The sequence below is a fragment of the Triturus cristatus genome, chromosome 4_1, assembly GCF_964204655.1.
Source record: "Triturus cristatus chromosome 4_1, aTriCri1.1, whole genome shotgun sequence".
Lineage (NCBI taxonomy): Eukaryota > Metazoa > Chordata > Amphibia > Caudata > Salamandridae > Triturus > Triturus cristatus.
The window spans coordinates 955,029,754-955,045,501 of NC_140585.1; the positions used below are offsets into that span (position 1 = coordinate 955,029,754).

Consider the following 15,748-nt stretch of genomic DNA (forward strand, 5'->3'; position numbering starts at 1 on the left):
GAGCAACTTCGTTTTCCAAGCATACACCGCAACCACACCCTTACTGCCTCAAGGTACATCCCTCGTAGTACACCTACAAACCGTCCATGCCTATTCCCCACTGGTAGTGGAGTGAGCGTTTGTTTTATATAGGTGTCCAGCTGTGGTAATCACTGGTTAATTGAGTGAGAAATACGCACAGGCTGTGTTAATTTAATGGCCATTCCGTATCCGGTGTCTGAAATATTGCCTGGACGGTGCACAACGTGTCGTTCGGCAGCCGCTGTCATAAATAGGCTGCCTAGTTATCGCGTCCTGTGGTCAGGTGTTTGATTGCGGTTGACGCGTAGCCTAAAGACAGAGACGCCTCTGAAGATCAGAGCGTGGTTGGGAGCGCTCATGCGCAACGGAATTTTTCAGAGTGTTCAACTAAGTGCCGATGTGCGCATGCGCGCTATACTTTGCACGGCAAAGAAGGAACAAGAGCCTGAGTCCCAGGTCAGCTGTAATAGATTATGAAAGTTCGGGGAAAACAGCGAAGACTCAAAGGGTCTTGATGCTGAGTGAAATACATCTAGTATGGGGTGCTACAGGAACATTAAGTCAAAAATTGCGCAAAGTTAGAAGCCTAACATTTGAGATCCTTATTGGCAAGTCTCAAGGGCGGCTGACAATTAAAGGCTAATAACTATATAGGCTATAGTGGGATCATAGACATGACGGATGTCCCCAGTGGTTCTCAAGCATGTATGGCCAATGGAAAAAAGATGTTTTAGAGTCAGTGCATGTGAATACATATCCATGCAGATTTGAAAGATCTCTTAGATGTTTTGGTTGAACATTGCCTCCTATTATGTAGGGAAGTGCCGTACACAAGCCATCTGTTGTGTGCAGATTCGTGAAAGATGTATTTGTGATACAGTTCGATCGGTTTAACCAATTTGTAACCATGGGATGTCATCGTTAAGGCCTGTTTCCCATGATTTGAGGGGATAAACCCAGCATTGTTCCCATGTGAGAAGTCTTGTTTGTATGTTAGGGATGCTTGGGTTCATTTTCTCTAAGATGACCCATTCCAGATCCCCTACTCTTGGCCTTTTTCGAGGTAGTGACGTGTCAGTTTGGTTTTATTCCTTTTGCATTTGATGGTGCTCCAATGCTCATTGATTCTCATTTTAATCTTCCTCGTTGTCATTCCCACATAGAAGAGGTTACAGGGGGATATGATTAGGTAAATGGCATTTTCGCTGTTGCAGTTGCTAAGATTCTTTTGTTTGTGCACTGCCCGACCTTTCTTGGCACCCACATAACCCACGAAGAGTTGATTGTCCACCCGGAAATCTTTTGTGCGGTCAAGGTAGAAAGACAGCGCACGTTTTGGGTCCAGATGGTGGAGTCTCTCCTCTTTGGAAGGGTGCGGGAAGAAGGTAGCCAATGTGATGGTCTGACCTATGTGGAAAGAGGTAACCACTTTGGGCAGAAAAGAAGGCCAAGTACGGAGGACTACTTTGTCCGGATGAACCGCAAGAAAAGGAGGTTTGGAAAATAAGGCCTGAAGCTCACTCACCCTGCGAGCAGAGGTGATGGCAAGCCAGAAAGCAGTCTTCAAAGCAAGGAGACGAACAGGACAATTATGTAGTGGCTCAAAGAGAGCAAACAAAAGATAAGTGAGGACAAGATTCAAGTCCCACTGGGGCATTATGAAAGGAGAAGGAGGAAAAAGATGAGTAATGCCCTTCAGAAACCTGTTAACAATAGGGTACTTGAAAAGAGAAGGCTGAGCAGGAAGGCGTAGAAAGGACGAAATGGCCGAAAGATAGCCTTTAAGAGTGTCCAGAGCAGCGCCCTGCTGGGCCAAAGAAAGAATGAAGAGGAGAACCTCTGGAAGAGGGGCAAAAAGGGGATCCACAGCCTTTGCTGTACACCATGCCACAAATTTGTTCCATCTACAGGTGTATACCGTTTTAGTGGAGGGACGCCTGGTTGCCAAGATGACATTACAGACCTCAGGAGGAAGGTCAAAAGCTGTCAACTGTTGCCGCTCAATCTCCATGCAAGGAGGGGGAGGCTGGAAAGGTTCGGGTGGAGGACCGTCCCCTTCTGCTGCAACAGAAGATCCTCCCAAAGAGGCAGTCGGATCGGAGGATTGATGGCCATGCTGAAGAGCCCAAGGTACCAGACTCTTCGTGCCCAGTCCGGAACCACAAGAATGACTTAGGCCCGGTCGCGTTTGATCTTCTTCAGCACTCTGGGCAGAAGTGGTACAGGCGGAAAGGCATACAGGAGGCCACAATTCCACTCGCGATAAAAGGCGTCGCAGAGCGAGTGCCGCCTTGGAAACTCCAACGCGCAGAACTGCTGGCATTGCGTGTTCTCTTTGGTGGCAAATAGATCTAACCAAGGCTCTCCCCACTCCTGAAAGACACCTTTCACCACCTCCGAGTGAAGACTCCATTTGTGATCCATCATGCACCGGCAGCTGAGTTCGTCTGCCCTGGCGTTCAGAGAACCTGCCAGGTGTTGAACCACCAGGGTCATGACCTGATGTTACAGCTATGTCCAAAGGCGAAGAGCCTCTTGACATAGGGTCCACAACCCCACCCCGCCCTGCTTGTTGCAGTGCCACATGGCGGTGCTGTTGTCCGTGAATACCTGCACTACTCTTCCTTTGACAGAATGAAGGAATGCATTCAGTGCAAGACGAATTGCCCAGAGCTCCAGAAGGTTGATGTGGAGCCTGGACTCCACCGGAGACCAGAGACACCTGATCTCCGCCTTTCCCATGTGGCTTGCCCATCCCAGGAGGGATGCATCTATCACTACTGTGAACCCTGGTTGGGGAAGGAAGAGGGATCTGCCGTTGACCCAATCCTGGTTCATGATCCACCACTGCAACTAACTTGCAGTCCCCTCCGAGATCTGGACATTGGAAACATTCCCCTGATGCTGCACCCACTGGAACATCAGGTCCCACTGCAGAGCCCGCATATGCCATCTGGCATGACCCTACAGCAGGATGCATTAGGCCATGAGGCCCAGCAGCCTCAGGGTCATTTTCACCGAAATCCAGAATAGAGGCTGAAACATCGGTATCCTAGCCCGAATATCCCAGACTAAAGGGGAGCACGGTTAACTAAAAGTGCTTGCGGCCTATCGTGAACCGTAGGTAACGCCGGTGGGCAGGCAAGACGGGCAGGCAAGACGGGTATGTGAAAGTAAGAGTCTAGCGCTACTATCCAGTCTCCAGGGTATAGGGCAGACAAGGCCTGAGCCAAGGTTAACATCTTGAATTTCTCTCTCCGGAGGAAGCGGTTAAAGTCCCTGAGGTCTAAGATATGACGCAGGCCTTTGTCCTTCTTGGGTACCAGGAAGTAGTGGGAGTAGCAGCCACAACCTACTTCTGGCACAGGGACGCGTTTGATAGCTCCCTAGGCCAAGAGAGCCATAACTTTCCGACGGAGAAGGGCCAAATGATCCTCTGACATGCGATGGAAAATAGGTGGAATGGAGGGAGGGGTAGTCTCAATGGGGAGGGAGTAACCCCTTCGGACTATTTGCAAAACCCACCTGTCCAACGTTATGTTGTGCCAGTGGGGGAGGTTATGGCAAATCCTGCTGCCCCCACCGGCAACTGATGGCCCTGAAAGGTCGTATTAGGAAGGTTTGGAGGCTGCTGCAGGGGGGGGCATTGGTGGACTGCCCCGCCCGCTGGCCCCCAGACCCACGATGCTGGGTCCCACATCCCCAGCTACGCAGAGGCTGGATAGCTTGCACCGCCCTGTGGCTCTGGGTGGAACATGGTGGGGCACCCCTTCCGTTGCCACGAAAGGGGCGAAAGGCAAACTGCATGGCCCAAGAAGTTGCTGCAAGGCCAAAGGATCTGGCTGCAGCCCTAGAGTCCTTGAAACACTCGAGGGCGCTGTGCGCCTTCTTACCAAAGAGGCGACGGTCATCAAAGGGCATGTCCAAAAGGGTAGATTGGACATCCCCCGAGAAGCCAGACGTTCTCAGCAAGGCATAGCGCCTAAGGGCTACCGACGTGGAAACCGTTCTACCCAGCGAGTTGGCGGTATCCAGCCCACACCGGACAGCCCAAGAGACATGCAGTGTTCAATGACCACTGTCCTAAGCTGGCAGCAGAAAACATCTTCTTCCCAAGATGGTCCATCTTCTTGGATTCCCTATAAGGAGGAGCAGTAGGTAATGCGTGTGAGAAGTTGGCCTGATGTATGACGTCACTAGCTCTAGTGTACACCTTATATCAGTCCAAACAACCCTTATGGTGATTGGTTGTAAAGTCAACCTTATAGACCAGCTATCCTAGTGGTAGCATGGACAAGAGCAGTCTTAGGCTAAACTCTGAATGGCATGTGAAGCCAGCTGTGATACCATATATAATCCCTTGAATACCAAATGAAAGGACACCACAACAGATATATCTATAAAATAAAGTGTATTTATTCTAGTCAAACCCTCAGCACTCTTTATGAGATTCGAGGTAAGTACAACACAGTCTTATTTAAGCATACATTAAGTCACACAGGTAAGTAATACAGTTAGGCCCTAGGGGCCACGCAAACCATATACTAAAGAAGTGGTATAAGGACCACTGTCACGGAAATAGGATAGGCCTAGGCCTAGGGAATCGCTGGGGCTACACTACACTAGCAACAGTTAGGAAGTGGGAGGCCCACGGGATTCAGGTGCAGAGTGGAAACACTCACGCGTAATGCGTAAAAGTCGATAGAATAACTAGCAGTTAGAAATTAACAGTTTAAGGACACTTCTGAAGTAGCTAGAGAGTCGAGACTCGGAAACTAGACCCTAGGCTAGTCACTACCCTTGTGAGCACCGAAGTACCCAAGTTACCTAGCCCACGGGCTGCGGGTGCATAGGTGTGAACTTGCGTCGGATTTCGTCGTGGACTTCTATGGATGCCTGAAGGAAAGTTGCTGACAGGCAGTCAGTGAAGAGTGTCCGGTGGATTCCAAGGCTGGGATCAAGAAGAGAGGATACCTGCAAGCAGAAGGGACAGAGTCAAGGTCACTAGCCAGTGACCACGTGGAACCAGGAAGGAACCAGGCGATGTCGTGAAGATTGCAGGTGAAGGTGAAGCTTGTCGCTGCAGCCACGGGGACCAGGAGATGTCGAGGACGACCAGGACCAGGAGGCGAGCTGTCCCACGAAGGCTCTTGCTGTCGGCGGCGTCGAAGTCGAACTAGGACTCACCAAGCCTTGGCAAGCGGAACCCAGGAAGAATGGAGGACTTGCTTCTGGTGCAGACCAGGAAGGTCTGGGGTGCTTCTCTTTTGCAAGGAAGCGGGAGCCAGTCTGGAGGAGCCAAACCAGCAGTGAAGATTTCAGGGTGCGTCGTCACAAAGGCCACTAGCCAACGGGCAAGCAACCGGACAGGCGCGGCAAGCAGGAAAATGCAGAAGGGCCCCAAGCAGGACTCGTGGAGTGTGGGGGGCTGATCTTCGGTGCAGATGGTGCTTGGGGTTGGGGCTTCTCAATCCCCGGTGCACAACTTCGAGGGTGCCTCAGAAGCTGCGCTGGAAGATACTCGCCACTTTTCCCAGGTAGCCGGTCCCACGTCTCTTGTCGCCTCCACGGATCTCAGCTCGGCTGTGGATGTGGATCAGGGTCGGAGAAGTCTGGAAGTCAAGGCTCTGGTCGGGCTCTGCAGTCGGTCCCTCATAGAACTTCAGCAAAGCAAAGGGTAGTTTCTTGATGGTGCCTGTTTGCACAGGGTAGCCACTCCTTGGCCACAAGGGAGATTCTTCAGTCTTCTTCTTTCGTCGAATGTCGAAGGTCCAGAGTTTCTGTTCAAGTTGCAGGTTCAGGATAATCTAATCTCCTGGGGCCCAGCTACCACTCTTATACTAATCTGGGGGGCTGGGTTACCTGCTAGGTCACGCCTTATGGGTGGGACCTGGGAGGGGGGTGGTTACACCCCCTTCCCTTTGTCCAGTTTCGCGCCAGGACTGGGGCTGGAGTGCCCCAGCACCGGTTTGAACTGGACTATGCATGGGACACCTTGTGTGCCCCAGGCATGTCTCATTCCTTTCAGCCCTCCCTGCCCCAATACACTAAAGTCTGTCTGGGGAGGTGCTAGCACCTCCCCAAGCAGGAAACCTATTGTCCAAGCCTCCCTTGCCGGGATCACTCCCAGCAGCAGGAGGTCAGACTTGTGTCTGTGGCAGCAGCATCCATTTTGTGATGCTGAGGCTTTGGTTAGAGTTAAACAGCAAAGTAGGATTTTAACATGTCTCTCCCTCTAGAAGGGGGGAATAATATCCTCATCACCAGAAATGGTATGGGGGTATTATTCCAAAGTGTTAGACACCTTACACGACATGTTTTGATAAAGCCAAACCATAGTTACCATAACCGTTTAAGATTATAAGGCACTTTAAGAGTATATGGTAGGCTATATCATAGAACAGCTATAAGGACATGGTTCCGAAAGCTGCAGACAGGCTCAGCTCATGCTAGAGCACCATCTCACATGTTACCAAGCACTCTGCCTCCAGGATTGTTAAGGCCTGCCATAGGAGTGACTGATAGGTACACATGTGTCTATATATAAGGGTAGATATAGGCATACTATATCTAAGCAAGGGGTGATTACACGACCTTGCCCCAGCTGAGTGATCAGCCAGTTGTGTCTGATTGGAAGGCCAGACCAGGGGTGGCATAATACATGCTGCAGCCCCTGGGAGGCCTAGGTTACACCTATGCCCTGGGTACCTAGGGTACACTGTACAGGGTCCAATAAGGTGATCCTTACCAATTGGTTATGTACCTAGGGTACATGGAGTCCATTTTAAAGAGAGAGCAGACAGCCTGAGACCCTGAATGGCAGGATCTCAGGCCAACTAAGTCGAAAAACCAGCTAGACACTAGGCAAAAAGTTGGGGGTAACCATAGTCAGATATCCACCTTCCTACAATGCGTCCTTTGAGGATGAGGCTTGGACCACCAAGCTCCCCAGGGTAGGGTGGTGGGAGAGGAAAAGTGGGTCTCCTGGGGCCGGGAGGTGGCGTTGGGCAATCATCCTGTCCACAGGGCCCCCTGTGCTGGGCTTTGAGCAAGTGCCCAGAAGGATGTCCGTGAGGTCCTCGTTAGAAGGCAGCAGGGGCTCCGAAGAGGCTGCTGCCGGCTGAAGCACCTTAGTCAGGAGGTTAGCCCTGACAGCCACCATAGGAAGCGCGAGGCCCAAGGCCTCAGCAGCCCTACGCAACACCACAGCATAGGAAGCTTCCTCCTCTGTAGCCACGGTAGGGAGAGAAAGCATACCAAGGTCTGGGGAGGTATCCAAACCACTGGCATCACCCAACTCCTCTTGCCAGTCCGGTTCCTCAAGTTGGTCTGCTAGAGGGTCAACAGATCCCTTCCAGTCCTCCTCACCCTCCTCTGGCTGCCACTCAGGGCAGTAGAGAACACCAGGTATGAACAGTGGGACAAAAGTACCGGTACCGGCGCCGGGTCCATATCGGAGGTGAGGCTGGGGTCGGCGCCGGTTGGGGCACAACCAGTGTCGGGCGTCATCACTGGAATCGGTGCCGGGAAGATATTGTGAGGTCAAACGGCGCCGATCTGGATCCAGGCCTGGCTCCATGGGAGCCCTGTGGCACAGGGGCTGGAGCCACAGGCATCGAAGGCCTAGCAACCCCAGCCGAGTCCGTGGGGCCCGAAGGTGCGCCAGCGGAATCTGACTGCCCAAAGATGCTGTGTAGCGCTTCATAAAACTGACGAAGCAGGGCAGGCGATGTTCCAGCTCCGGGGAAGGGAGGGAAGCGCGGAGCCGTCCCAACGGGCGCTGAGGAAGGAGCCGGAGAGCGAACACACTCTGGGTCCAGCGTCGCGTCGGCCGACGGAAGGGGAGAAGGCAAATTGCGATGGTGCTTCTTCGCCTTCTTCTTGTGCTTCGACTTACCTGAGGAGTGTGAAGACTTTGATGATAAATGGTGGTTGCTCCGCAACCTGTTCCTCGACCTTCCCCTCGACCTCGAGTGGCACGGAGCGGACTACCTGGCCTCCTAAAGCTTTTGGGACCACTCCTGCAAAAACTTTGGGTTCAGGGCCCGGTAGTCGGAGCACGACTTCGGGTCGTGGTCGCACTCCAGGCACCAAAGACACACGGGGTGAGGATCGGTGACCGACATCAACTTGTAACAGGAGTCACAAGGCTTGAAACCGGGCCGACGGCTGGACATCCCTCGTGCCCCAGGAGTCGGAAGACTTAAAAGACTTCGACAAAAAGTCAGAAAAAGGTTAGTCAAAAAGCGACTAAGGGGCAAGCTCTCTCCGGATCTGCGCTGGTAGGCGCAGAAAATGAAAGAACTGAGGTTAGCGCGCAGGGGCGGCATCTAATAGACACTGTGACGTCATCTCGGCAACCACAATGCCGACGACGGACGTGGCATCGACTGACGCCACCTACCGACGCACAGGGGTACTTCTAAGAAAAATATTCTACGGATCCAGTCTGATGCCTGGGGGTAATTCTAAGGTAAGGAATCTATAACTAATAGTCTCTTTCCGATATGGACATTGTCTATAAAGGAGTGCAATGACAGAGCAGTTATTTTACAGTACAACATTGCCAACAGCGGTACTGCTGTTTATTTTTGTTTTTGTGCTCTTGGTTGTTATGTACTTTTGTTCTGCTTGGTAGTGCTTGCCGTTTTCATAGAAAATATAGGGTCAGATTTGCAAAACTTTTTTTTGCAGCGCAAACACTCAGATTTTGTTCTTCTGACTGCAAAATATTTTTTGTACTGTACCAAATCCATTTTAGGACTTGTGTTTGCAACTGGATATCAAATCACAATTTGGAAGAGATGTGTTATGGGCAGGGCCGGACTGGGAACCAAAACCGGCCCTGGAAAAGTTCTCGGCCGGACCCCCCGGGGGGTTGAGGGTGCGCCCAGCTCTTTGCAAGGGCCGGTTTTCGGCCGATTTTGTAATAGGGCCGATTTTGAAGCTATGCTGCGAAAAAAAGGCCCTGTAACAAAAACGGCTCCCAGGAGCCCAACGGGGGATTGTCCAGTGCCCCCTACGGCCAGTACGGCCCTGGTTGTGGGAGTCCCTTTGAAATTGTGATTCGGTACCTCATGTAGAAATGGTTTGCAACTGAAATCCCGGTTACAAAACCACTGAAAAGTTATAGACTTAAAAGTTGAGTTCGTAACTAATTTGCAAAAGCAAATTGCCCCCCCTCCCCCTTTTAGGCCCCCTTGACTTTGTAAATTGGGGTATAACGTTCATGGGGACAATTCTCAATTAAACTTTATAAAAACACTTTTTTTTAAAAAAAAATCCCTTTTTCATTTAAGAAAATTGCGCCACTTTGGAAAAAACGTGTTAATTTTCTAAAAGAAATGACAGGGACAGTGAGTGGCCTGATGACTTTGCATGCCACTATCCCTGTGATTTTGGCCAATTGGAGTGGGTCCTAATTTGCCACCAACCAATTCGGACTGCTACCATGTAGATTCCTTATTTTGCTAACCAACCTAAAAAGGGCGGTAAACTAATAATGCAAATTGCGACCACTTTTTGCGCCCAGGGTTAGTGTATCTGGCCCATAGTTCGTTTAAATAGAATTATCGACACCAGAATGAAACATCATATATAACAGAATAGATTAGTCTTGTCTCGCGTGTTTCATTCACACTACCTAACTGCAGCCGGAGTGCACATTTTAAGATGGAGCCTGGAGGGCAAAGCACCTTCCGTTGAATATTACGATCGGAGCAATATTTTCATGCACAATACAGCTACGGTTAAGAGGCTACAGACAGCACCACCTTCAACCCCAAGGAAACTCGATCTCATTTGAAAGAACATGTGTACAATGTATGTAAGATTTTAACATGAATGGATTACCTTCACATCTGATGAAAACGGAGCAGGCTTAAATAACATGGAACAATCCGTTCTGGACAGCAATATAGGAGGAGATGGCACTGCGTTTTTCTCGACGCTCCCTGGTGGCTGATGCTTGATACATGATGTGTACACTGCCCTTTCTTCAGTTTCAGCTTTGTGAATTAGAGCTAGCACTTCCTAGTGTACGGACATAGGAAAGCACAAGCAAAACAGCAGTTTTAATTATGCATTATCTGTACATGAAGAGTATCTACAACCTGTAAATTGAGTATATTGAATTTTTAAATACAGTATTGCATGTACAAATGTGCCTTGACTGCGGCATTAAGTGAAGGCATAAAAGAAGCAAAAATGAGTTAGAACTCTGTGTCTTAATATGGTTCCCGGTAAGTGATAAACAGACATTTTTTTTTAGTTATGCAGTTATATATAACGCAAACATTTCCCAGAGGCGTTTGAGTATAAAGGTTTTCACATTTCCTCACAGACATGTAAATCTGTCGTTTTAGGTGTGGCCTAGAAACAGCTTTATTGGTCTCAGCAGCCTCATGTAATAAAAAAATAATCATAAATACATATATGTATATAGATCTATTGCCTACTGGCGGTCAGCAGTAGGTAGTTATAGGTAGGACCTTGTTTCTATTTAAAGTGTTTTTTCTTTTGCCAGTATCCTTGGTGCCATTTGATGAATATGCGCAAAATTTTCAAAACTAATGAGCACCTCAGGTCAGCTCCTGTCTTGAAAGTTTAGGGGTGATTCATCGAGCCGGGGACGAGAAAAAAGGAGGGTCCCAAAACGTGTTTTCTCCATCTTAATTAACATAGGAAACTTTAGACAAAGCTACAGCCCGAACTGCTGAACGGAATTACACCAAATTTGGCAGAAAGGTAGGTCTTGGTCTAGAAAGTGTGCTTTTTAAAAAAATGGTGTAAATCTGTTCAGTAGTTGCTGAGAAATTCAAAAAAGAAAAATATCGATATTTGAGCACAGAGGATTCGCGACTCATCCCGAGCACGAGCTTCATTCTGATTGGCTGCCAACACTCCAAACCAGAATGTGTTGGCAGCCATCTTGTGACTCGGTACAGAGTCATAAGAAAACAAAAAAAAGGTAAAAAACAAGAAAAGAGGGGCATGGTAGAAACACCCTGACCCCCTAGGCCTATTCAGGGGGTCCCACGGGGACCCCCAGGGCCAAAAAAGCATTTTTTGTAAAAACAAAATTGGTCTAATTAGCGCTGGGTGCGCGAATCCGTCCGAAAATTTTAAAAAACAAAGAGCAGTCTCCTGCTCTTTGTTTAATTAAGCCCCCAGGTAGGCCAGGTCCCGGTAGCAATCACAATAATATAGTGCGGGAGCCCGCGGGGAACCCCTGCAGCTCCGAAGACCGCCACCTCCCCGGGACTTTATTAAAATGAAAAGGCGTGGGAAGGGTTGTGACTCCCCCCACCCAGCCCCGGGGGCTGCCACCTCCCCAGGGCTTTAATAATTAAACACGGGCGGCACGCCACACCCCGCAGCCCCGGGGACCACCACCTCCCCGGGGCTTGATATAAAATAAATGTGTGGGGGGCTCAAGCCCCCTCACACAGCCCCGGGGACCACCATCTCCCTGGGGCTTAAATTAGTTGGGAGGGGGGCCTTGCGCCCACCCCTGGAGCCCTTCATGGCCCTGGGGACTGCCACCCCCCAGGGCCGGCTCCTGCAATGTCCAGGGGTGCCCACTCCGAGACATTGCTGTTTGCTATGGCAGGGCGGGAGCACGGCTCCCGCTTTGCCATAGCAAACACTGCTTTGCTTCGCTGAAGCAAGTGCAGGAAACCTGCTCTCGCTTCAACAAAGCAAATCAGAATTGCTTTTGGGCATGGGGAGCTACATGTCAGCAGCTCCCCTTGTCCAAAAGCAATGAGGCGAGGAGCCGGCTGGGACCGTGGGGGCATTGGGGCTCCCCCCGCGGTCCCCATCAAAGAGGTCAAGCCTGGGGGGATGGGGTCCCCGGTGCCAAAAGTGGCCCAGGGAAGGGGGTCCATGCGGCCCCCCTCCCTTTTGTATTTTTTTTAAAATAAATAAATAAGGTTGGGCCCGGGTGATGGGGTCCACGGGGCTAAACCTGGCCTCAGGAGGGGGGCCATGCGGCCCCCTCCTTAAAATTAATTTAAAAATATATATATATGTGGCCATGCCCCGGGGTATGGGGTCTCCGGGCTGAAATCAGCAATGGAAGGGGGGCCCCCGTCCCATTTTTAAAAAAAAGGAAAAATATAATAATAAAGGGAAGGGGGGCCACACAGCTCCCCTTCCAAAAAGCAAATTTGTAAAAAGCCGGTGTCTCGCGGGAGGACCCGCCCCCTCCCTGCACCACTCTGCAAACGCACCCCTTGGCGCACTGATGGTGGGGCGAGGAGGTCCTCTTGTGTCCTGAGGACCTCAGGACACAAGTGGACTTTTTCCCCTGAGCAGCAGTGCGTCAGGAGGCGCGTTTGCAGAATGGTGTAAAAAGGGGGCGTGGCCTTGGACCACTCTCTACAATCCAGCTGTGTGGGGCTTACTGGAGGTACCTGGTGGGCTAGTTTTTTCCCAGGGACCCTCAGGAGGCAAGGGGACTTCATCCCCCAACTAAGAGCGTGCCAGGAGGCGCGTTTTCAGAGTGGTGGACAAAGGGGGCATGGCTTGTGTCCACCAATCAGCAATCCCACTATCTGGGACATACTGGAAGTATCAGGTAGGCTAGTTGGCCCCTAAGGACCCCCAGCAGCAAAGGGGACTTTAATCCTCATCCAAGAGCGCACTAGGGAGTGTGTTTGCAGAGTGGTGGGGAAAGGGGGGGTGGCCTGCTATTACAATTTAGCAATCCTGCTGTGTGGGACTTACCAGAGCCAATAGGAGGGGTAGTTGGCCCCCAAGGTTGTCCTTGGGGGCCAACTACTTCTCCTATTACCGCCACTAAGTCCCACACAGTGGGATTGCTAAGAGGTCTTCGGAGGCCACGTCCCCCCTTTCTCCACCACTCTGCAAACGTTCCTCGTTGTACAGTACTGGTTAGGGGATGAAGTTAAAGAAGCATTTGTAATGTAATAGGTCTCGCATTTTTGAGAGTTAGAGCTATTTGCATTGTAAATGTAAAATATTTTTACTAATGTTTTTTGGTGTAGAGTGGATGTACGTTGTGTGTAGTGGAATTATGTGGTATGTTGTGCACTGAAATTTTGTGAATAGAAAGTATGTGGTATTTAGTGTATGGGAATTATGTGGAGTGGGATTATGGGTTTTGGAGAGTAATTATGTGGTATTGTAGTCTGTGTTGTGGAGTGGTAACCTCAGGTTTAGTCTTCCTCGTTTCCATAGAAGTTAAAGTATAAACTCAATGAGACACAAAAAAAGAAGGAACCACTGAGGAGCACTTCAGAACCTAGTCGGAGGTATGAGCAGGGCCACTGGAATTATGTGACTGTTCGGCTGCACCAATTTTCACATAATTAACCATTTTCCGTATTTGCCAAATATTCCATCATCTGCTGCCTGATCTGCAGATTTGAACAAAAAAAAAAGCCTTGTTTCTAGCTCATGTGTAAAAAACATGGGAGGGACCCCACTGCCCAAGAGACAGGGTACCACAAGTATGTAAAAAAGAGAGTTTCTCTTGGGTGTATCAGACCACCTAAACTACAACAATTTTTAGAAACATGGTCACATATTGCTAATAGATGTAGCAGAGATTGGCTACTTCTCATTATTGAGACAGCACAAGAAGTAATTATTTTAGAAAAACAGGAAATAGAACAGTTACTAACAGAACTTCAGAACAACTCGGCATTAGATGAGGCTAAGAAAAAATTAGAAGAATTAGATACAGAAATTAATGGATTTAATGACTACCTAACAAATAAAAAGACCAAAAAATTAAGGAGGGACATTGAGAAATACAATGTCGAGGTTAATTATCCCTACTTACAAAAGGATTATTACCAACAGAGAAATGAGGGAATGTGGGAGAAACCATACCAACAAAAACAAGTTTATCAAAGGGGCAGTAGAAATCGGGTTACATTCTCAGAATCATCTGGTTCCGGTTCGGATGATGAAATTGGTAGAAATAATCAAGGTGCAAATCACCAAAGAACCGAGTATGGCGGAAATGCACAAATGACTAATATTGTCCCTACTTTGGGCTTCACTGCCCAACCATCCTCTTCCTCTTTTTTAGACCAGCGCTCGAGGAGAGGACAAAGAACCAATCGGGGATATGGGAGAGGACAATATGTGAGGCATCAACCTCAAGAGGAATTCCTGGAGACAAGGAATCGCAAATACTGGAGATAAGTAATGAAAATTTTCCGATTATCAATCTGTCCAAACGTATCATGACCAAAATGGAACTGGAGATCTTAGCTAAGGGCTTCAGTTTTGCTCCATCAACCCAAGTGAATAAATTTAATTTAGAAAAAGACCTTAAGTCTTTCTTCCGCAAAATCAGACTAACTAGGTTCTTTGAGGATAAAGAATATAGGGAAGATATTAACATCTCAGGCCTCAAACCAAAATCCACCTTTACTCCACACATTAATCAAGTGGACAAAAAAGTAGAGATTTTTGAACAAGTGGTAGAAATGAAAATACAAGAAATGTGTAGATCCCAACCTCCCACCACACACAATGTAAGTAGAGAACAGAGGAACGTTATTCTAAACCTGAAAAACGATTTGAGCATCACAATTAAACCCGCCGATAAGGGCGGTGGGGTTGTCATTTTTGACACCTCTGACTATGAAGGTAGAGTGATGAATCTTCTTAATGTTCAAGATCACTACAGTAGAGTCCCAATGAATAAATGGAATGAGCTAAAAGGTACGGTGAGCACACTCCTTACCAGAGCCAAAGAAAATGGATGGATTTCCGATAAGGAATATTGCTTTATGTACAATGATAAACTGGTGATCCCAGCCATATATGGATTACCAAAAATCCATAAGGATGTTCAAAACCCACCACTCAGACCAATTGTGAGTTGTATTAACTCACTTTTGGAACCATTAAGCAAATATGTGGACAGCTTTTTAAGACCGCTAGTCCCAAAACAGAAATCCTACATTAAAGACTCTGCCCATATGATCACCACTATTGAAGGTTTTAAATTTAACAACCAAACACAACTTTTGGTCACCTTAGACATTGAGGCCCTCTACACAAACATACCCCAGGATGCTACCTTAAATGTCATCAGCAGCATCCTGGGTCCAGTTGAATGTAGAGGGGCCCAAGCCGATTTCATTCTGGCCTGTACCGAATTAGTACTTAAACACAATCTGTTTTTGTTCAAGGATGATCTTTACCTTCAAACGAAGGGCACAAGCATGGCTTGCCTATATGTGGGAAAATTTGAGGAGACCCACATTTTCAATGAATCTGCTCCATTTTTTGAGAACATCGTTAAGTGGAGCAGATTTATTGATGACATCTTTTTTATCTGGGAGGGACCCACAGATACCTTGGAAGAATTCCTTATGTGGCTAAACCTGGGTGACCCTAATCTGAGATTCACCTCAGAATATAGTAACATGAGTGTTACCTTCCTGGACTTGCGAATTAAAGAAATTGAGGGAATATTAGCAGTCAAATTATTCACTAAACCCACAGATAAGAACACACTATTGCATTACTCAAGTTTTCATCCAAAGGCCCAGAAAGATAACATCCCCTTCGGACAGTTCCTCCGTCTTCGGAGGAACTGTTCATCCTTAGATGATTTTTATAAACATTCGGAGGTCCTAAGTAAGAAATTAAAAAACAGAGGGTACCCCAAAAAATTGATTACACATTCCCTTAAACGAGCACGATTTTACGATCGTGACAGTATGCTAGAAGGAAAGAA

At 48.5% G+C, this 15,748-nt stretch overlaps 1 protein-coding gene across 1 annotated transcript in view; it reads right to left on the reverse strand.

Annotated features, from left to right (window-relative positions):
* The window catches only part of CFAP54 (cilia and flagella associated protein 54), a 2,172,274-nt gene that overhangs the window by 1,566,653 nt on the left and 589,873 nt on the right, over positions 1-15,748 (reverse strand). The window contains exon 21 of the mRNA XM_085653834.1: positions 9,874-10,053. Coding sequence (XP_085509960.1) covers positions 9,874-10,053 — 180 coding nt within the window. The remainder of the gene's footprint in view (positions 1-9,873; positions 10,054-15,748) is intronic.